An 18,810-nucleotide genomic window follows, 5' to 3' on the forward strand; every position below is an offset into this window, starting at 1 on the left:
ATTAAAATCGACGCGCGCACTGACCAGAGACCGAGTTTTTTTTTTTTTTGGCCTTAGTTCGTGTTTTTATTTTGGCTTCAAAAGGGTACAACTTTATTTTTTATGCAATTTGCCATTCAAATGAATTGTTTTGTTTCCAGTAGCAAGTTTGACATTTTTTAACAAAGAAAACTATATTACAAAAGTGTGCTTACCTACATTTACTCTACTTAAAATTATGCAGAGAAATGTGTATTGTTTTGTAATGTTTTTAAACACAAAATTGAAGGCTCCAAAATAAGTTTTTTGGTAAAGTGCGAGTACCAGTGCGAAATTCAAAGAGCCCAAATGAAACAAGACCCATTTGTGTTAATATGTCTAGTATACTGAGCTCTAAATTGGACGTCACACTTTGTTAACACATGCACTTTCCTATGGGAGCTTGGTGGCTCTTGTCCCCAGCTGGCTCCAATAGGAATGCACACATGGAAACAAAGCATTGTGTCATTATGATTCAGGTCAAATGGTTGGTTACTTCTGTAAGACATTGTTGTCAAAAAAAGGTCAGTTTCCAGCTTTTCTGATTCCACGTACAGTGTACAGTACATTGCAAATGAAAGTTAACCTGGGAAGGGGAATATCTCTTCACAAAACATTTTCACAAAATTTCCCGTTCACAGTGTTAATTTCAATTGCATTTACGTTTAAATTAGGGGTGTGCATTGGAACTGGGTACCCCAATACCCAACCGCTTATGTCAGGAACCGGTTCCAGATTACGGAGTCGGGTAGTCTGAGTATCACCCGTTTTCACGGAGCCATCTCCTGTCTAACGTCTGATATGTCAAAGCATGCAGATTTATGCAAGACGCACGTCAGCCAATCGGAGTCGACTTTACTAAATCGTGACGTCATTTCATCCCAAAATCAGGACTAACGCTATGATTGGTCAATTCCAATGCAGCGTTTTGTAATACAACAATAGCCAGGAGCGCATTCGCGTAACATGATACCGAGCGCCGCGACTTTTTTTTTTAATCCATGTCTATGACGCGCAACGGGTGAATGACCGAAGACCCGATAGACCTATAGAAAGCGCCAGCTGATTTGTCAAAATCTAGGAAGTCAAGAGGCGGGTCTTGCTTAATTGATCAGCAAATCTGTTCGTGGTCTATTACGGAGTCGGGCACCTGTAGCCAACTTTACAAATTACTCAGTTACTTCTAAGACAATTGAAAAGAAAGCGTTTGAATGTTATTTGTTGGAATTTTCAAAATGAAAACCAGGCTACATGGAAAAACAAAACAGTTTTCATGTTTACGTGCTTTTAACGCGCTACAGATGACGCTCCTGAAAGTTGCAGTTTACACCAAGCTATAAAGCCCTTAAGACAATTTGCGGGATTTGAATTTTAGGGTTGGTACCCATGTTTTACCTGTATTTCAGTAGGATACCCGGTTCCTGTAGTACCTATAAATGCACAAACTCCTAGTTTAAATATGACTAGATCCTTTCTTCACAGCCATCTTTGTGATGTGTGGTTTGGTTCCACTGGGATGCGAGTAGGCCTTTTGTGCATTTATTTTATTGGAAAAAAAAGAAGAAAAAAAACACCACAAAGATGGCTTCTGAATGCAAAGGCGTTTACTCTCAAACTGCAATTTCACATAATATGAGTAACTTTGGCCTGGCAGAGTTATGGAAGAGAAGTCCAGCAACAGTACATGGTTCAGAGTGGGAAGGAATAGCATAATGGCACCAGACTATTAACAAGGTTGTTGTTCATAACCTTGCCTCAATTCCAGTTGAATATATTACCGGTACAGCAATTGTTTTGCCGTGGTGGTGGGGGGGGGGGTATTTCAAATTAACCTTGCCTCCATTCCTGTTGAATATATACAGCAATTGTTTTGCTGTGGGGGGGGGGGGAGTTTCAAATTTAAGATTTTAAAAAATTCGATTCAAAATACCTTTCTAATATTATTTACAATGTAGGGCTATGCATATACCGGTATACCAAATATTCGAATGACATGTTAAAAATTCAGATACGTGTATTTGAAATATATAAGTTGTCTTTAGGAAATAATGAAAATTGTATATTTGTGTGGTTATAATGTTTGTCAAATGCCACACTTTTATTGAAAGACATTGACACGCATGCTTTGAGAGCTTCCACTAGGAATATTAGCTCCAATTTTGTCGTTTAACTCGGTCAAATATCAGCCCCCGCTACCTAATCCTTACATTATTTCAACCCTATCCAACCACCTAAGGGCCCTGTGGGGGTCAAGTCCCAACAGGGAATACATAATACTACATGTGTTGTGCACACTTGTATGGAAAGAAATGTATACTACAGGCATAGAGCTATATTAAATTACTAGAGCGCTAACTCGTCATTCTGCGCGCGGAGACGCTTTGAAGCTGTCCTGGGCGCAGACATTTTGAATTCATGTGCGTGTTTGTAGAACATAATGAAATTAGATGGATTGAATTTTGAAAGTGTATTCTACATAAAACGCGCAAGTAGAACATACGCAAACAATTTAGCGCGTCATTGACGGTTAAAAAAAACCGTGACGGCAAAAAGCATGCATGCGCCCAGCAGGCATCACTTTGTACACGAAGTTAGCGCTCTAGTAATTTAATATAGCTCTATGACTACAGGTTACTACTCAGTAGTGTTTTGTAGTTTTAGGTGAGGTTAGGGTTAATTAACTCTTTGTCAATATTCGACAGGTGCATGCAAATCCAGATCAGCGACCAATTAAAGCTGGCCAATGTTTACATTGATCAGTGCATTATACAATCTAATATTTGAATATTCAATCCAGTCCAAGTAGGATTAATAGAATAATAAATTATTCGAAAACTGCACGGCCCTAATATAGTTCAATTCCAACTGGTCACATTTATACATGGACTGCATAGTGTGATAACCTGATCACCTAGAATCACTTAGATCTTGAAATCAATTTAGGAGCAAATTACAATTTCATTTTTTTTTTCACTAAACCATCATTGTGAAATTTAGTTCGACTCAAAACATTTGCAGCTGTAATGGGAGCTTTTTGAGATGTTGGTGGCAGCAAACACACCGGTCCTTTTCAATTGTTTACGCCATGTTTAAGCTGAAGCGACATGCTCAATATGACGCAAATTGAAACAGAACCAGTGTGTTAGCTGCCACCAACCTCTCCAAAGTCTCCCATTGTATTTGAACAGACAGCAGCATGCCAACCTCGCGCCCACCACTACCTGCTCTCTCACCCTGGTATTGGATCATTTGCATGTGCAAGATTTTTGAACACGTATGCTAATGAGAAATAGTCAGGTGCCTGCATGTGCGTTACATTAGCGTTTGTTTTTGTATGCGGTGTCTGGGGTAAAAACAGCATCAATTCGTCGAGCCGTGAGTTATGAAAACACAATTTTTTTTGGGAAGTTAAAATGTTACAATCTGGCCCCCCATGTATGCAGTATCACATTTCATATTAATATGAGCAAACTGAAAAGGAGAGGAGTGTTTTTGAGAAGGCGTGGACGTTAAAATTACAATGATTGTGGAAACACGTAATGCATGTTGGAAAGAACAACACCAAGTACACGATATAAATCCATTACTAGCAAATTGCGGTGTCAAATCAGGATACAGGAAGAAAGTTTCCTATCCAGGGCTTACTATACATTAGAAACGAAGTTGGAAATAAAGTAAGCACTGGGGACGAGGTTGGCAGCATGCATATCAAGCCAGCGTTGTGTCGGGTACAGTAAACCCTCTGTTTTGAGTAAATTCTGTTTCCCTTTCTTTAAAATAATATCTCCTTTACAGGATTAAATCCATGAAGATTTGACAAAATAACAATCTTTAAGATGTAAGCCTTTATCTTAAATACTGTTCATCACTTGTAAGAAAATCACAAATGTGTTGCTTGGTAGTGAGCATAGGCTGTTTGCAATGTATTACCTCTAGTGATTTCATTTGGCGATATTTATGTGTAACAAAATGCAAGAAAAACATTTGCTGAAAAGTAGAAGTATTTTTCACTAAACTTACACGTGCATGTGCACTATTAAGCAACTCTGTGTATGTTTTTACACTGCCTTGTAATTTTGTACAAACGACAATATTATCATTACAAAGACTTTTATTGTGTAACCGAACATGTCAAATAAATAATGGAGTGACAGTCAAATTTTCGCTAAACGTTTTGCAAAAAGTTCTCATTTTGTCCCCCAAACTTTCACATTTAAATGTGTACTTGATGTGGCAATTTAAATTAATGCTTGACTGATAAGTGTGTTTAACGGAACTTAAGAGATACCATGGTAACCGCTTTTCTGTTATCTGATTGGTCGATTCACTCCATGTTGTCGTTGCCATCGTCCGCCTGCTTGGAATCGCCCATCATGCTTGCTGAGATATTAAGAGTCTGTGTGCCCACGGGGTCGTATGTCCATTTGGGGTACACACGCTTGTACAGATTAAGCAACACCATGTCCTGTGATTTCAACTTGCCGTCAAAGATACACTTCATGTGACCATGAGTTCCTGTGGAAATGAATAATGATGGAGGACATATGTGACCCGCTCCACAAAAATGAGTCTGTTGTGGCAAAACTGAAATTTTGAGTTAACTACAGTAATAAAATGGGAATGAAATAAGCTTTCATTTGGTATATCATGGGCCTCTCTAGGACGTTTGGTTGCACTGTTGTGCCTTTTTTAATTCTGTCAAGTTTTTGCAAAGCAAGAAATGTCTCAATGAAGAAAAAAGGGTTTAAAAATTACAAATACACTGTAACTAACCAAGAAAAGCACCAAAAATCATAAATTTGTTAGTCTTTTTCTTACAATATTTAAATTTCTGTGTAAGATATCTGAACTAAAACTATCAAACAACCAAAATAAAACAAGAACAAAAAATCCAAATTTTGAGCAAATTTTCACTGTTTCCATTTAAAAGTGGTAAAAGCTGGAATTCAAGCTATGCGACATCAGACTCATTTTTGCATAGCGGGTCACATATTGTGAACAATAAAAACCTGAAAAAGGTCGGTCAGAATTTACAAGAATCACTATCCTTTGGAAAATGAGCATTGTATTTCATAAAATGGGAGGAGAATTTCTGAATTGTTTGAATTGGACCAGACTGGTGCAAGGTAGATCAAGCCCAGGGAGGAATGTCGAACATGGCATGATTCCATCACAAGTCCCTGCAAGTCCATCACAAGTCTTTCAGTCTCAAGTCAAGTCACTAGCTACATGTATTCATATAAAACTATTCATAAGATGGAATTTGCGTCGACCACCGAGCTTGCGGGATCGGTTAGCTGGTTCGAATAGGATGTAGCAGCGGGTTCCGCAATGAAACTATTCATAAGATGGAATTTGCGTCGACCACCGAGCTTGCGGGATCGGTTAGCTGGTTCGAATAGGATGTAGCAGCGGGTTCCGCAATGAAACTATTCATAAGATGGAATTTGCGTCGACCACCGAGCTTGCGGGATCGGTTAGCTGGTTCGAATAGGATGTAGCAGCGGGTTCCGCAATGAAACTATTCATAAGATGGAATTTGCGTCGACCACCGAGCTTGCGGGATCGATTATATAGCTGGTTCGAATAGGATGTAGCGCGGGTTCCGCAATGAAACTATTCATAAGATGGAATTTGCGTCGACCACCGAGCTTGCGGGATCGGTTAGCTGGTTCGAATAGGATGTAGCAGCGGGTTCCGCAATGAAACTATTCATAAGATGGAATTTGTGTTGGGGTGATGTAAATCAATATTAGGTTAGCCCTTCACCGACGTATAAACACTGTATACTCAGTGTGTTACCTCCCAAGTGAAAGTTAACAAAATTCACTCGGGTGGGACTCGAACCCACGACCTGCTTTCTAGTGCAGACGTCTTACCACTCGACCACCGATCTTGCAGGATTGGTTAGCTGGTTCGAATCTTATTCAAATGAACTATAACTAAAGTATTCCTTTGTCATTGTTCATCTTGTTATTTGTGACTGGACTTATGAAAGGACTTGTGATGGACTCGACTACAACACTGACATGATTACTTCGAGAAGCATCGTCGTATTTTAAATACTTCCGTTAGGGAAGAATGCAAAATTAAAGAAGCAGTAGCTAGAGGTTGAACCCTGAGAAATTCTGTAAAACCCTGTCAAATCTTGAGGTAAACCTCGTGTTACTGCCCGTTTAATTTCTCTTCCCTTAAGAAGCTCATATGTTTCTTTGTGTTGCCATTTGGAAACTACTGTTTTTGAACTTGAAACCAATACAACAATTTGTGTGTGTGTGTGTGGAACCTTGTAGTCAGGATCAGTTCTTGGTGGCAGGGGCTTCCGGAGACCAACCGTTTATCAGGAATTCCAAAAATTCCTCCACACTTTGAAATTTTTAAGAAATTTCCAAAATCAAGTCTTCAAGACACAGCTAAGTTTCGGAAGTTATTAGAACCCCTTCCCAATATTGTTTATTTACAGCATTCAAACACACCAGTCAAACATAGACAAGCATGCTTGGTGTTTAAGATGACATTACATGGAGACCCTTACCCAATGGTTCTTTGATGTGTCCACGACGGCCCCATTTGGTGTGCAGCTCTATTGGCTTAAACCACAGTATGTCCTCTGAAAAACAAATGGAGGTTACAAACAGTCAGAATTCCTGAAAAGACTGAAAATAATCATTAACACTTACTTCCTACTTAGTTTTACTAAGTAGAGGACCATGTCCGTCAAAATCCATCACTCACTCTCAAATTGGGGGATGGATTTTGATGGATTTGGTCAGGTTAGGGTTAACGGATGTTAAATACTTTCAAGATGGCAGCCAGTTTGGTCCCATTAAATACATATTAAAGCCCCAAAGACAGACAGACATTGAAATAAAAAACTTATTCATGTGTATCGAAACCCTATGGATAGAATTTTCATGATGATGTTTCAGTAAGCTGGATTGTTGTGTCAAATTATGTGGCAGCAATGTGCCGGCAATTCCATGAGAATATGGACATGGCTAAAAGATAAATAAATTATGAAATCTTCAAAATTGCAAGCATCACAACATCCAATGGGGTATCATATAAGCCTCTGTACTGATGACGTCACACTTTGTTTACATGTGCACTTTCCTATGGAGCCAGTGGGGGCCCATGGTCCACTGAGCACCATAGGAAAGCACACACGTAAACAAAGTGTGACGTCATTGGTACAGAGGCTTATTAAAGTGGATAAGATGACCTTTCATTAGAGTGATGTGACAGTGAGATGGGATATGGTTAAGTGTGTTTTTTGGTCAAACTTCCTTTGGCATCTTTGTTTTTGCATGGAAAATGCAAGTGTTATTGTGACTTTTTGTTTTTAAGGCAGAAAGAAAGGTTTACATTTCATGCGAAAAGATTTTTCTTGTCTGATTTTTAGTTACTTCTGATTTAACTTGTGCCAAAGATAGGCAGACAAACTGTAACGTGAGTTACTATAAAGTGAGTTACTGAAATAATAAACTGGGTCAACAGGCAAAGCAGGCAAGTTGTGGTCACAGCTGTTTTATCACCACTCTCACGGAGTCAAAGCATAGCTGTTTCAAGTTACTTAAACAGTCCCAGCCAGTCAATCCTGCTTTATGTGGGCTGGGAATTCTTACGGGTTGAAAACAGTCACTTGATTGATTTTGACTGAAAGGACTACTTGGCATAGAATATATGCACATAGGATGGTAAAGGCTCTGTGCATATCTGCCCCTCTAGTGCTGAAAACACGACAGTTATTGTAGGCACGAGAGCACAGCAGGATTATTCTATCATGTACAGCTCATGTTTCTCTGAGGGTCAACATCAGCGCAAAGCATATACTTCTGTATCTGCACATTCAGTTGCCAAACTGTCACATTCACTGGATGGTTTTATTTTGTCTAAACCAGTATTAGAGTAAGTCAAAACTGGATTTAACTTTTATTCCCCTAATACAACTACATGTACTCCCTAACAAGCATGGTCAAGCCAACTCTGCATTAGAGATCAACGGGATGAAATAAACCCTTGAGAACTTTGGCACTCTACCCAAGCATACCTCATACATAGTGTGTGCACCTGAGGTATGCTTGGAATTTCCTGGTTAGCGCTGCCAAAGTTTCCAAGATCTTGTTCATGGCGACCGAACATCTTGTTCATGGCTTGACCGTGCTTGTCATCGACCGGCTGCATCAGTGGAATAAAATAAAAATCCAGTCTCCTACCAAAACTGGTTTCTCAACTTGAGCCCACGCACACAGTGTTCTCCAACCTGTAAAAATAACCTGGTGCCCCGCCAAGCTTTCTGAGGCACCCGCCAAGCTTCAAAAGCTGCCGCCAAGCTTAAAAAGTTGCCCGCCATGCTTACAAAAAAAAGAAAAAATGATGAAAAAGACAAACAAGTGCCACTACCATTAGCCTTCATGGTATATTTTGGCCAGAAACTCTGCCAAAAGCAGTAACATGCAACACTTGTCAAACTGACAAGCCTGCCCATTGTAGCAATCAATCAGGTCAAAAGTCTCAAGGCCAAAACTGCCTCAGAGTCCCTGGTCACTGATGTGTTAAAAAAGATGATGCTGAGCCAGTAATGTACTTAATTGTTAGTGTTACTGTGTTAGAAATGGCCTAAAAGCTGCTATCCGCACATAAATTACATGTTCAACTGCAAATAGCACCCCCTAGCATAAAGAAAAGTAGACAGCAAATAGCACCCCTAACATAATTATAGCGCCCCCCCCCCCCTCCGCTATTTGACGGCCTTTAATTTTCGAAGTTGGAAAACACTGGTGTTAGAGGTAACAATTTCTGCACAGAGTAGTATGACTGTTTTCCACTGCCACAATGCAGGGACACATGTACCTTCACTGCACACTTCCGGCTTGTCCAAAGAAGGTGCATGAAAACGAAATGCAGATTTGAGTTACCTCTGTTGAAGAACATGTATCTGACCACAGCCTGCTTGTTGATGATCTTGAATGGATGTCCGCTCAGAACAACCTTCTTAGCGATGATGCGATCTGGGTTAGCTGTCAGCAGGGAACCGGTGGCTACTAGACAGTGACTTCCTGTCATAACAATGGTAATTAGGATAATTATTATTGATCTATTTGTTTATTTATTATGGTGTTTTTCATAAATACCTAAGACCATTTACCCATTTCTATCGGTCAAGAGCCCATCAAGTGGCCGGTCTTATACGGTTGATAGAGACATGGCTGGCTGGTCTTAAACACTTACCCAGTGTCACATACAATTTTGCTCCTATGACATCTGGTTCCAGCACCATTATATTGGTTGAATGTTCACAATCCTCATGTAGGCCAAGGGCGGATCCAGGAGGGGCCAAAGGGGGCCATGGCCCCCCCCCCCCCCCAAAAAAAAAACGAGACCAATTTTTTTTTTTTTTTTTTTTTTTATGTGACAGGCAATGAGTACACCACCGTCTTTTCCTAAAAAAAAACATTGGTTAAAGTGGTCAGAAATTGCCTCAGATCGCACCACAGAGCATCTAGAATCCAATTTTTTTTCGGGGCCCTTAAGCGGGCCCGAACCCCATGCCGTAATTTTTGGGACCCACTTTTTGGGGGGACCAAAAATTTATTTGGCCCCCCCCCCCAAAAAATTGTGTTCTGGATCCGCCCTTGATGTAGGCATGCGTAATACAACCAGCAAGTCAGTATTTCCTAGTCCTAAAATCACACTACACCAGCACCCGATTTCACGAAGCGCTGTGACGTGTCGCAACTCGAGTTACGACGTGTAACATGTCGCAACTCGCGACGCGTCGTATCATCCATTTCACGAAAGTTGCGATGTGTTGAACGCGTCGTAAGTTCCTTGACAACGGCTTAAAACACGTCGCAAGTTACGACGTGTCTAGTGGTCATTGCAAAATAAGAAGAGTCCCCTTTTTAGCCAGTTTCATGCCATAAACATTACAAAAACGACATTATAATACCAAGGCAATGTGCGTAAAGTTGTTAATAGAAAATTAATTGAATAATTATGAATTACACAGGAATATTGCAGTAGAAATTTCAAAGTAGCTATACAGTCCACTGAGAGCTTGTTTTCCTTCAAAATTGCATCGCAAGGCCGCCATTTTGTTTTGCGTTTTAACAAATTTTGAGCTGAGATCCGACGACTCTTTGTTGAATATCAGACGACTGTACGTTGACTAAAGACATAAAACAGTCACCGACTTGTGCTATAAATACACCAACGACTCGTCACACTTACGACGTATTTTGTGAAATGGATCGCAGGAGGCGTCGCAGCTGCGACGCATCGTAGAGATAGGACGCGTCGCAGCGCTGCGATACATCGTAAGTTACGAAGAGTTTGATGAAATTGGGTGCAGTATATCTGCGTTCTGCACGACATCATGATGTACGCGCCGTCAATCTCCATATAAGGAGTTGTTAACCAGAGGACCTTACCACTGTATAGCTCATTGGATGTTTTGTTGATCGAAATTGTTCAAACTTTATAATTTTTTACTTGTTTTTAATTTTGGACCGAAAATTTTTCAGCTTGGGTAATTCAGCATCCAGACTCCAACCGGTCTTAAACAGATTGTTTAACACCTCCCGAGCACATATTTATTCCCTTATTAAAGCTATAGTCCATCATTTGCAACCATCTGAAAAGTAACTGGCGTAATTATTGTTGAAAAACATACGTGGTTGAAAGATAGTAAGGGGACTAAACTCCCTGTCATATTTTTCTTTCTGGTAAGCTGTAATTCTGAAGTAATCAACGAAAGAAGGCCTTTCCAACGGTGCGTCTTAAGACGCACCATAGGAAAATTTAAATTAGTAGTTCATTTTGTTATTCGGCGAAGCACGCGCAAGCATTGGTACGATGCACACACACGCGCGGTTGCTATAATTTGTCAGATCAGTGCGCGACATCGCGTATAGCTGCAATCGGCTCAGTAAGAACGCGTCTCGGACGCTGAATTCAAGCCCAATTCAAAACATGATTCAGCAACTTTTGATCTGAAATTGAGATCCTAGAATGCTGTTTTTCTCGGAATAAACAGCTGAAGCTGAGCTGAAACTTTATCAAGTTATCAAGTATCCTTCATCAAGTATCCTTCCCTAGATTTTGAACACATTTGTTGCTTCAAAAGAACAAAATGCACAAATTACAAATGATGGACTATATCTTTAAGCAAAAAAATAAAACACAGCTAGCAGCTATCTTACTCAGCAGTTGCCAGGATAGCCCACAAAAGTCTTACAATCTATTTTAAGTCAGGCTCCTGGGTAGAACATGAAGAAGGAAATTACCATTTCACAGGAAGGAGAAGAAATACTTGCATGACACTTGTGGAAAACAAACTTCATCGGTAGGGAATGAAAACCCAATCCACATGTTTGCCCAGGCAGGATTGGAACCCGGGTCACAGCCCTGGCTGGTGAGGAAAGTACTGCTGTGCTATTAACCCTGATCCCTTAATGATACTGAAAATTATCTGCACACACTATGCAGCATTATGATGCTCAGGGCCCTATCATCTTTAACCCTGCTTGTTTACCCCATACAGCGTGTCAGACTTAATGCCTTCTGGCTAGGTAGTACACTGCTTACTGACATTTGGTTTTCATGTCATTCCACTTACCATCCATATTTTCCTTGAACACCATGACAGTGGCTGGAGGGAATGCAACGGGGGCATACACTGTTGCTACGACGATGTCATCCTTGGGCAGGAAACGGATATACTGCAAGGGATAATCACAGAACACAAATTCAATTCTACCTCAAAATTAGTAACAACTCAGGCAAGATAAGTTTGCGGTAGCGCCATGTGAATAAATCTCTTTTGTGAGTTTGTGTGGACAACTTATCTTGTCTTAGTATCTTTCCACCATGCAAACTTTCAAATCTCATAGTAACAACTCGTCGTGTCCGTGAAACAAGGTCATATCTCCTAAAATGGAATGTGACATCATGTTCATGAAAGGAGAGTTTTCAATGTCAAAGGGTCGTTTCTTGCTTAAAATAACCGGGATGCAAACACAAATGGACGTCGCGATACGCGAGATACGACCTTGCTGCACGGAGCATATTTACATGAGATACGACTTTGTTGCAGAATTGAGTTACTACCTTGTTGTACTGATGTGACGACTTACAATTTAAGAAAGACTAGCACCCCTCTCTGCATAAAATCAATTCCTCTTCTCTGCATGACATCAGATTCAAAATCATTTTGGTCTACCGTACTAGTTTTATGCCAGCCATGCAAATAACTGCTTTGTTAAAGAAAACGTCCGAAGAAACTGAATGCAAATGCTGCAAATAACTTTTTCAAGACAAGAATCGTAAGAAAAATTGAACCAACCACCAAAACAAACTAAAAGAAGATCCTGTTTGTTTAAAAAACTGATAGATAAGATTAAAAAGACTGAAAGTTTTGTATGCAATGATTTTAGTATAAATACTAAGAACAAGGATACACCTGATAAAAATAAGTACCCTTTTGGTCTTTTCTTGTACTTACACACAGATTGCACAAACAATTTTGTTGATATAATTTCTGTGCACAGCTCCATTTATTCGATTTGCCCAATGGCAAGGTTCAACTTATCGCAATATTATCTTTAATTGCCAACTTTAGCAGTTAATTAGCAAGCATACCAAATGTATAGTCCACCTACCTTGTGTTTGTCACCGTTTGAGTGCTGTGACAGGATCGGGCAAGCTGAGAACTGCCTGAAACCAACTTGGAAGATCAGTCGCTCCTGAAACAAGACATGGATGTTATACAAATATTGAGTGGCTCAACGTGGAATAGGAGGAATATTATCGCAAGGTAAAATCTGGACTTTTCTATTGCACGAGGCAAAGCCGAGTGAACTGGAAAAGTCCAGATTTTACCGAGCGATAATATTCCTCCAATTTCACAATTTAAAGCCACTTAATATTTGTTTTATATAACTGACATATAGGTCCTTGTCATTTGATATATTTGAACTTTTATTTCAATACAAAACTGGAGGAAAATGTATTTCTCTCTTCCAAACCACTCCTTCACGAAAATGTTTGAACCCAACGCTGTAGCGCTGGCTCTTGGGAACAATACGCGCTACGCGCAACGCTGAAAGCGCACACCAGCATGCATTTGCACACAAATACCGCGTCATGATCCTAACTGTTCAATAGTATTTCCCATTCCCCATGGGCGGATAGCACTTTTTGAGCCGCGGCGTGAATGGGAGCAATAACGAATGTCACGTGATGTGAGTTCCACCAATCAAATGACAAGGATCTGTATGTCGGTTATATAAAACAAAATATTACTTCTAAAGACATGAAGAGATGTGGCAAGTTAACCACAAATTACTTGGAACTTGTATGAGTGGGTCCTCGTCCCATTATTAGACACATGTTTGGACAAGACCAATTTGTATATACACAAGAAATACAAAATAAATAAGTAAGAATTAAAAACAAACAAATATAAACAAAATCCGTGAACAAAACCATGTCAAAAATGTCAATGTTACCTTGGATTTTACCGGCTCTGTGAAGTTGTGATAACGCTTGATTGCTAAATGCATCACTGACATCTGCAAAATCAATGGAAAGACATAGGAAAGCAATGAAATTATAATATTTACGTAGTTTCCTTTACTTTTGAATGCAGCAAAAGCGGCTGCCAGGCAAAAAAAAAATTGCAAACTAAAACTTTGCTGGTGACCAGTTTCTCTGAACATTTGATTTCCGTGCCCATTCAACATTTTCCATACAATGAATGTTGTGTGAATTTCAAGAATTGTTACACTTTTTTGTTTTATCTTGTTTATAAGTTTCTCAGACAAAAGTCCTTTTGGAAATGCTGCTAATGTATGCCACTACAGGTTGAGTAAAAAAAGCGAAACCCAAATGTCAGGACTATTGTTTTAGTGAAGTTCTGCATGTAGCACTTTAAAAATCTAGGATATGAAAGCCCAATTCATAAGCTTTCTTTTAGTACAAGAATCATTCAAATCACTCACATAATTTTCAAGTTATGGAATTGTAAACACAATGACCGTTTTAAATTTCTGTCCACTGATCACAAAAAGGTAAGTGCTCTTTCAGCAAAACGAAAACAAATCACTTAGGGATGGGTGTGAACTGTTTCTGTTTTGCTGAAAGAACGCACACCTTTTTTTGTGATCCATGGGCAGAACTTTAAAATGTTGGCTGTGTTTAAAATTTCGTAACTTGAAAAGTACTTGAGTGATTTGAATGATTCTTGTACTAAAAGAAAGCTGATGAATTGGGCTTTCGTATCCTAGAGATTGAAAGTGCTACATGCAGAACTTCACTAAAACAATAGTCCCGACATTTGGGTTCTGCTTTTATTGACTCGCCTTGTATTTAAAAAGTACCTGTAACATGCAAAGTTTACCTTTTGTTCGTGGGGTAGAGGGCCAAATACGACGAGTGGATTGCTTGGTTTAAAGTCATCTAAATAGAAAAGGTAATTCAAAATGTAATAATCAGTATCTGTTCTTTTGAGTGCATGCTGTTAAACGACAAACTAAACACACATACAAGTTGAATGTTTTACCTTACTCCCAAAATGTTAGAACCAAATTAAAAATGAAATAATCTTTAGGGGATACAGTTTGATATTGCTCAGTCCCAAAGATGGACAGATAGATATCTTGGTAATAACCGCTTTCAATAAATGCACACCAATGAACCCATAATAATAAGCAGCCGGATGGAAATTTCCCCGTGTTTTTCTCACAAAAGGGTTTTTCACAGGTTTTTCGCCCCTCCCGTATTGAATCTGCAAATATAATTATAGCAATATATTTTCTTGATTTTACAAGATAGATCCAAATTCTTTGTGTGCACTGAATTCGCGGTATAGTAAAGCCTGTTAACAATGTTGTTTCACACTGTACAAGAAGTTATAATAGTTTTAAAATATATTGTATTTATAATATTTGCTTATTACAATCATGCATTAATCAAATAATGCTTTTATCTCATTGTATTGTATTGTGTTCATCGGCAGCAAGAGAGGCCTACATCGACATGCTCCGCAATTCCAGTCTATTAAATGAGCTACGGTGACGTCGCATTTAATTATTACTTTTACCGATACCCCAGGTGGTTCCTTTTATATATTCTGTGTTTCTTACAAATAAATACAAGCCTTACTTGATTTTCACTGGCAAAAATACTTTACTCTATATTATTTATAGAGTAAAGCCTGTCAAATTGTATTTCCCTTTTGGCAAAGATAGCCACAGAAACTTAATCTTTTTGGTAAAGTAAGCCACAGAAACGTAATCTTAATTTGGAAAGTTAGCCACTGAAATTATTCAATTTATTATTCATTTAACTAATCTGGCACCCACTAAAATCCCATTATTGAGTGGTCGGGCACAACCCGACCACTCTCTGTTATTGTTCTGGTAAATCTTTCTTTCTTTTTTCCGGACAATACTTCTCCGCGGCTTTTCTCCTAAACGGTATATGGTATGAACTTGTAACTTTCAATATATATCGACCCTCATCCGAAGTGGTGCATATTACTCTGACATCATGATTACGTCATCAGGTGTCAAATTACAAGTGATTTTATCTGAAAAAGTGACCAATTACCTATAACTTTTGAACTAAACATTCAATGATGTTTGTATTCTGTAAATCAGATAGACCATTAATCGCTTAACAGGTTTTGTCGTGTACGTGAACTCGCTTGACCTTTACTTCCGGGTCTACCGGAAGGTCAAAGTTAGGTGAATTCAAAATGAAGACGTTAGCCTGAAATCAAAACAAAGCAACATTTCTTCCGAACGGTTCACGGTATGATCACAAAACCTTGTGTGAACTTGTACCGTGTTACGAAGATGTTATAAATTTTGTTACGTCATCATGACGTCATCAGGTATCAAATTACAAGCGATTTAAGGGCAAATTTTGACAAAATAGTTTGCTTTATATCTTTTGAACTAAATAGAGTATCGTGTTCGTTTTTTCGTGAGGTTGTAGACTATGCCGTGAGAAACATTTCGTGTTCCCGGACGCAAAACCGCTTGACCTTTACTTCCGGTGTTACCGGAAGTGCAATAAAAACTGAATATAACTCAAAAGCGGAAGCATTTTACTACAGACATATATATTATGAAAGTGTTTAGTGAGGAATGCAAGATGCAAAAAACAGTGTGATGACGTCATCATCCGAAAGGGCGCCCCCTATCGGCACATAAAATAGAGTTTCCCTTCTTTAATTGTAAAACCATCCGTCCAAATTTTACCAAATCGCCCCTTGACATTCTCTGATTAACCACAGATAACTTGGCAAGGTTTCAAATTCATGACGTCATCGAACCGGAAGTTGCCTTAAGGAGAATTTGAAAAAGATCATAGTTTTAATTTAATTCTATCATTTGATCCCTGTCATATCTTCGAAGTCCAAATAATGATATCCATTACAATGTTCACCTTTGGATCTCTAATGCTGTGACGTCATCAAACCGGAAGTTAGGTGTTATCAATACGTCATCAAACCGGAAGTTAGGTGTTATTAATACAAACAATTATTTTTCCCATATTTTCATACGTTATTTTAACTTTACAATGAGAAATTATCCTCTACGAACTTAATCAGTATTCACTCACCATTTTTGACTGATGACGTCATCAAACCAGAAATAACTTTTTGTGCACATAGAATGTTTACTGAAATTTATTACACCGTTAAAGATACCTTTTTGAAACATTGATTGTACTTGAAGGGATTTAATGTCCTGATCCTTTTTTCTACATAAACATATACTCTTAACTTAACTGGGCAGTGTATAATGAAAAGGCTGTCTGCCCGACCACTCTGCGTTTGTAACTAAACAAACGGGAAACTCTAGTATTGTATTGTATTGTGTTCGTAATGTATTGTATTTGTATACATGTTTGTAGTCATTTTTTTATTGAATGCAGGGCCCCAATGGAAACCAGTTTTGAACTGTTTGGGCATACCCTGGGTAAAAAAATGTAATACATAAATAAAAATAAATAAATATCATTATTTAAAGACGTTCATAATGTATAAGGACTGTGTCAAGGTTTCAATGAACGTTTTCTTACCCATAAAGCTGCGAGGGACATTGGTTATGTGGATGGTAATGTAGCTTCCCGTCTGTAAACAAAAAAGGGAAAGTGTGTTTAACCGACAAATTCATACAGGTACCTTGTCCATAATTCCTGTTTTCCTGACCTGTGCGCTTTCATCTGTTGAAAGGCGATTCTTTAGAAATTGAACCTAACTTAATTTTTTTGGAAAAACAAAGTTTTTATGTGATGTAATACAAATGGTTATTGTTCACTAAAGTTTTGTTAGAAAGTAAAGATGCAACTTTCGAAAGAAGTTTCATAATTTGGTCTTTCCGAGCATAAATTAGCATAATTTTAATTACAAAATGTAACACTCATGACCGATCAAAGTGTCACACACGTGACCACAGAACAATTCCCATTTAGTAAAACTAAAGCAGAGGGTGTACATTGTTTATGCATTCTGTAAATCACAAAAGACTAGTCTTAATCCAAATTATGTGTCCTTAGAACACTGGAGAAAAGTGTGAATTTCCAGTATGGACCGGATAACATTTTTACGTCTGATGTCACACACGACCAAACTTTGATGACCCCCTCCTAACATTTGACACAATTTGTGAAAGTAGAAACTACACTCTGAGGTAGGGAGTAAAAAGTACAAACCTGACGAATCAGTGAAAGTAACATGTCAGATGTAGTTAACAAGGGGTAAAGCTTCAAAAATCAGACAAGCCCAATTTTATGTCACACAGTGACCAAAGAATGGCCTGAAGTAGTTATAGCTATGAAAGCTTATGCACACTTGCACTCTAGTAAGTACTTTTCCATTTGCTTTCAACTCCAAATGAAATATTAACAAAGCACTTTGACGATTAAGTCAATACATCAGCTCTTCTTCTATAGTAGATGGAGTTTTAAGTGGATATACTGGCTCACCATCCGTGAAGAGTTAAGTAGCAAAAGCTTTTAAGCTCTTAAGAAAATGGACATGGGCATCTTTTCTGTGCTCATCATATGTGTGTTTCACAAGTGAAATAAAAGCAAGACCAACTACAGTCAATCACCCATGTTTACAAGGATGAGCCTGTTGCAAAATTACTTGAGATATATGAATGCATTATACTTTTGAGGCGGCTGTCATGATGTTACGCCTCAAAGCAAAAACAGAAGGTGAACTTTTAACTCTTCTTTTGGGGTTTCTACGCAAGAGAACTGCAAAGGCAATGTTTGGTGTACCTGAGCCCCGCTTTCCCTCGCTTCACCAAGGATGCGTTTGCGTGTGCGGTTGAAATTCTCAAATTGGAAGATGCGAGCGTAGTCTTGGGGTAGGTTCTCCTTTGGGTCCCAGGGTGATGTGCGGAAGCTCTTCAGTCCCCGAAACCTAGCAAAATCAATCAAAGTCAATATATGCTTGCTCTTGTCTTACCAATGTGACTGGCTTCGTCAAAATCCAGGACAAATAGGAGACTGCTTCAGTGAATACATACGACTCAGAGGTTTAACACTATATCCTGGTCATGTTACGGATACTTAAGTTTGATTCTTTAATGCACATGTATAACTTCCCTAATTATTGATTTATATACTGGCCAAATACTACAATATTTCAAACTCCTAAAATGAATAGCAAGAACCGAGGCACCACTTTACAGCAAGTTGGTTGTAATCATAGAGCTATATTACATTACTAGAGCGCTAACTCTTCATTCTTGCACGCGGAAAGGCTTT

The 18,810-nt window shown here is 38.8% G+C and overlaps 1 protein-coding gene across 1 annotated transcript in view; it reads right to left on the reverse strand.

The window, feature by feature from the left end:
- Nucleotides 1–3,774: 3,774 nt before the first annotated feature.
- Nucleotides 3,775–18,810, reverse strand: part of LOC119721878 (pre-rRNA-processing protein TSR1 homolog) — a 46,916-nt gene continuing 31,880 nt past the window's right edge. Inside the window, exons 14-22 of the mRNA XM_038191814.1 lie at nucleotides 18,319–18,463; nucleotides 17,113–17,164; nucleotides 14,420–14,478; nucleotides 13,530–13,592; nucleotides 12,681–12,764; nucleotides 11,639–11,741; nucleotides 8,937–9,077; nucleotides 6,554–6,628; nucleotides 3,775–4,533 (exon numbers count right to left, since the gene is read on the reverse strand). Of these exons, the coding sequence (XP_038047742.1) occupies nucleotides 4,343–4,533; nucleotides 6,554–6,628; nucleotides 8,937–9,077; nucleotides 11,639–11,741; nucleotides 12,681–12,764; nucleotides 13,530–13,592; nucleotides 14,420–14,478; nucleotides 17,113–17,164; nucleotides 18,319–18,463 (913 nt within the window). The 3' untranslated portion in view covers nucleotides 3,775–4,342. The remainder of the gene's footprint in view (nucleotides 4,534–6,553; nucleotides 6,629–8,936; nucleotides 9,078–11,638; nucleotides 11,742–12,680; nucleotides 12,765–13,529; nucleotides 13,593–14,419; nucleotides 14,479–17,112; nucleotides 17,165–18,318; nucleotides 18,464–18,810) is intronic.

Source organism: Patiria miniata, unplaced genomic scaffold (genome assembly GCF_015706575.1).
Source record: "Patiria miniata isolate m_02_andy unplaced genomic scaffold, ASM1570657v1 HiC_scaffold_14, whole genome shotgun sequence".
NCBI classification, from domain to species: domain Eukaryota; kingdom Metazoa; phylum Echinodermata; class Asteroidea; order Valvatida; family Asterinidae; genus Patiria; species Patiria miniata.